Source organism: Pygoscelis adeliae, unplaced genomic scaffold (genome assembly GCF_000699105.1).
Source record: "Pygoscelis adeliae isolate BGI_AS28 unplaced genomic scaffold, ASM69910v1 Scaffold47, whole genome shotgun sequence".
Taxonomy (NCBI): domain Eukaryota; kingdom Metazoa; phylum Chordata; class Aves; order Sphenisciformes; family Spheniscidae; genus Pygoscelis; species Pygoscelis adeliae.
This window is the reverse complement of record NW_008825255.1, coordinates 610699-614160: the sequence shown is the minus strand read 5'-3', so window position 1 is coordinate 614160 and position 3462 is coordinate 610699. Positions and strand designations below refer to the sequence as shown.

General features: G+C 38.7%; 1 protein-coding gene across 1 annotated transcript in view; it reads right to left on the bottom strand.

Annotated features, from left to right (window-relative positions):
• C9 (complement component 9) overlaps positions 1 to 1449 on the bottom strand; it is a 19124-nt gene extending 17675 nt beyond the window's left edge. The window contains exon 1 of the mRNA XM_009329452.1: positions 1364 to 1449. Within this exon, the coding sequence (XP_009327727.1) occupies positions 1364 to 1449 (86 nt within the window). The remainder of the gene's footprint in view (positions 1 to 1363) is intronic.
• Between the last annotated feature and the right edge of the window lie 2013 nt (positions 1450 to 3462).

Below are 3462 nucleotides of genomic sequence, written 5' to 3'. Positions count from 1 at the left end.
GTGGCAGTTAGGAACAAGAACTTCAGAGACAAGTGTGGAAATTGAAATACCTTCTCTGCTATCCATTATTGGGGAGGTTTGAGGGACATAAGAGTGCTCTTTGGAAAGGAAAAGCCATTTCACAATCAGTACACAAAATTGCTCACACCTTATCTTGGATTGCACAATACACTCTGTACACCCTCAGGCTACGCAGCTTTGGTGATTTGTTGTTTATCCACACTTCAAAATACAGAGCTGTTCAGTCCATCAGTTACAAAACTGATGCCTCAAGAAAAAGTCATGGTTTGACAATTAGCACTGACCAAGAGAGAAGGCATGGCTCTTTTCAATTTGGAGACATGATAGCATCACATGAGGGCATAATTTTGCCAACTGTAGTTGCGAGCACAATCATGAAGCTGCATAGTCTTTTGTATGATGTGAAGTCAAGCTGCTGGCCCACATTGCCTGCTATGAACTCTCTGTAATAATCGTATCTTCTGGCTGGGCTGTTTCTAACTGAATATATCAAGCCTGTGCTGTAATTGGATCTGAATACCAAAATAATAACCATCAAAACATAAGGGGAGAGGGAAGCAGCAATCCTTATAGTTTCAGAGGCTGGTCTTCAAAGTCTATTCAGGTATTTCAAGCGATAATAACAGCAGCCACCCTCAGGCCTAGACACAACATGCAAGAGGCAATACTTGGTTGTGCTGATAGTATTCATGTCATCACAAAATGCTTCACATACTACAGTTTAAGTCTTAAAGCAGATGGATCCCAGTTTATTCTTAATGTACATATATCTATTATGAGACTCACATTCTTTCACCACTTAGTACTGATCATTCTTATAAACAACATACAGACTAGGCAGCTCTATTTCTGGTAGCATAACTCTTCGGTTGTTTTCACATGATATTTTTGTAGGGACTAAGCCTTTAGCTCTCCTTCTAGTGATACTTACAGTGAAAAAGCAAAGGCTCTATTTCCAAAGAATTAGAAATAGGTAGTCCAGGAGACTTTAAATAGGACTAGAAGTACTGTCAGCATAAAGTTGTGCTTCTTCAGAAAGAAACAGATTGAGATTAGATTATATTTTCACACTCAGTGTGCAATAGAAAACAGTTGCCTGAGCTCCACCTCCCTGCAAGAAGATGGCTTCAACGGCTATCAGTCACCTTTATTGTGCCACATACATCCAAAATAAAAGGATAAACCATTTCTATGTGACTCCTTGAAATACAGCAAGAAGTAGTTTCCTTTTTCTTTGGATATCTGTGCAAGCTACCATTAGAAACGTCTGCATTGGAGGTTTATGCTCTGTATAGGAGAAAGAAAACAGTATAGACATCTGCAGAAGACCAAGGACACTTACCTTCCGCTTTCCTCCAAAAGTGAGGCAGCCACCTCTAAATTGCATAATATGGATATAAACTGTAGAATAACATGCATGCTTCTCATTTTGTAGCTGTATAGACAAGAATTGCCATGACTGAATTTGTAACTTCTTTATTCGTTCCTTTTGTTATTTATTACCAAGAGAACAAACAAAAAGCAGTGCTTACTGAAGAATGCCAGTTACTGGCCAAAACTGACTTACGGTAAGTGCTCTAAAGTCCACTTTTCAGAAAATTCCACTTTCCCACGTGGAAACTGGGAAATAGTGTAAAGTAGTTTCAAGATTAAAAACAAACAATTTTTGTTTATGGTACCTTTTAAATATGGGAAAGTCATTTTCTATTTAATTAGAGAAGACTTAACTGCCTAGTAAAAAGCTGTCTTAGCAGTGACTCATGTAAGGAACAAATAGTTTCTAAAGCAGAGCTGTTTACAAGAGCAAGTTCAGTGTCTAACATCTTTGGAATCCTCATTTGGAGTATTGGAGGAATAAAGTCCCAAGATTCCTTTTTCTTCCTCCCCCAGCCAATATAAAAGAACAAACACATAATTTTTTGTGGTTTTGAAGGAGCCTAAAACTCTTCTAGCTTTCAGTGTGTCACCAAAATGCAAACCACAAGCTAGCTCTTTAGAAGGGCATTCCTATTCAGTAGTCTGCTGTAATCCAGATTTAAGGCATCATGTGTTGGACACAGTCACAAGACAGAAGTAACTCATAAATAACCTGCTGTTTAGCAGTGAAGAATTAAGTATCTGGATGCAAGCTTAAAATAATCATCCAGTGTAAGGATATTCCAAATATTTACTTTAATTTTTTCTGTTCTTCCCTTTTTGTGGCAGGGAGAGGGGAGGGTGTGGAAGAGGGCAGGCAATTTTTTTCCCTATTCAATCCTTAATTTGGGATAATTTCATTTAGAGGAACTTAAGTCCGATGCAGCCTCAGTCCAGCTTGATGTGTCCAGTTGCACAGTTTGTTGAGCAAGAAAGCAAGACAGACACTTGTAATATTGTACTGCTTCATCATACCCGCTTCAATTGATGCTATATATACCACTATGGTTCATGGTTCTTTAAGACAGAGACTAAATCAGTAAACAGCTATTTAAACTAAGCTAGCAGACCAGCAAGCATCTTTGGCCAGCTTGTAAGAGGTCCTGCTAGCCAGCTCTTCATGATCATCCTGACAGCCATTTCAAAACTCCAGCATAGCAGGACTGTTAATTTTAGCTTGACCAGCAAATGGTCATTTAGATGCTTAACTCAAATGCTGGTAAACATATTCCTTCACTCAAGCACCAAGACAGTCAATTGTTTTTTTAGTTCTAATGGTATCTTTGAGTACTAAACTACATGTTGCCATGCAGCCAAAAAAAAAAGTCAAAGAAACTTCCAGTGATTCTCTGTGAAGCACCATCAGACCTATATTTCAAGCTGTTTCAATGCATTGTTTTCAATCCCTTAACCATACTGATCAAATGGTATTAAAAGTAAGCAAGCAAGCACCCACTCTATTTATTCAGTGATATATCAGGCTGACAGTTATAGGTCTGTCTCCAGTACTAAAGGCTAGTCTAAACCAGTAACTTTCTAATGGATTTATTCTTCTTAGCCATCTGCATGAAAGGAGTTGTAAAATTTGTTCTGAACATGAGCTAGATGTTCTAATTTAGTTTCCCCAGCATCAGTTTAGGCCTCCTGCAAAGCTGCAATAGTCAAGTTGAATTAATGAAACTTCTGAATGCAATGCAATTTAAGTACCCAGCTTCCACGGTCCTGCAGAAGGGAGCAAGAAAGCATCTTTAGTAGTAGCAAACTCAGGCTGAGCAGCTAATGGGACAAGTTCTATTGACAGTTTACTAAGTCAGCTGGGGATTTTATTTTTTACTGTGGGACAGCATTTGTTGAACAGGCCTGATGCAAGAAGCTACAGAAAGACTTGAGACCTTGCTGTCAGACAACTATGGTAAGAACCTATGAGAAACAATTCTTAGCAGGCTCTGAATTCCTAGTGTCAACTAGACCACAAGATTGAGTTATGGAGGACAGAATCAACAGCCACACTGATGTTTGTTTGGT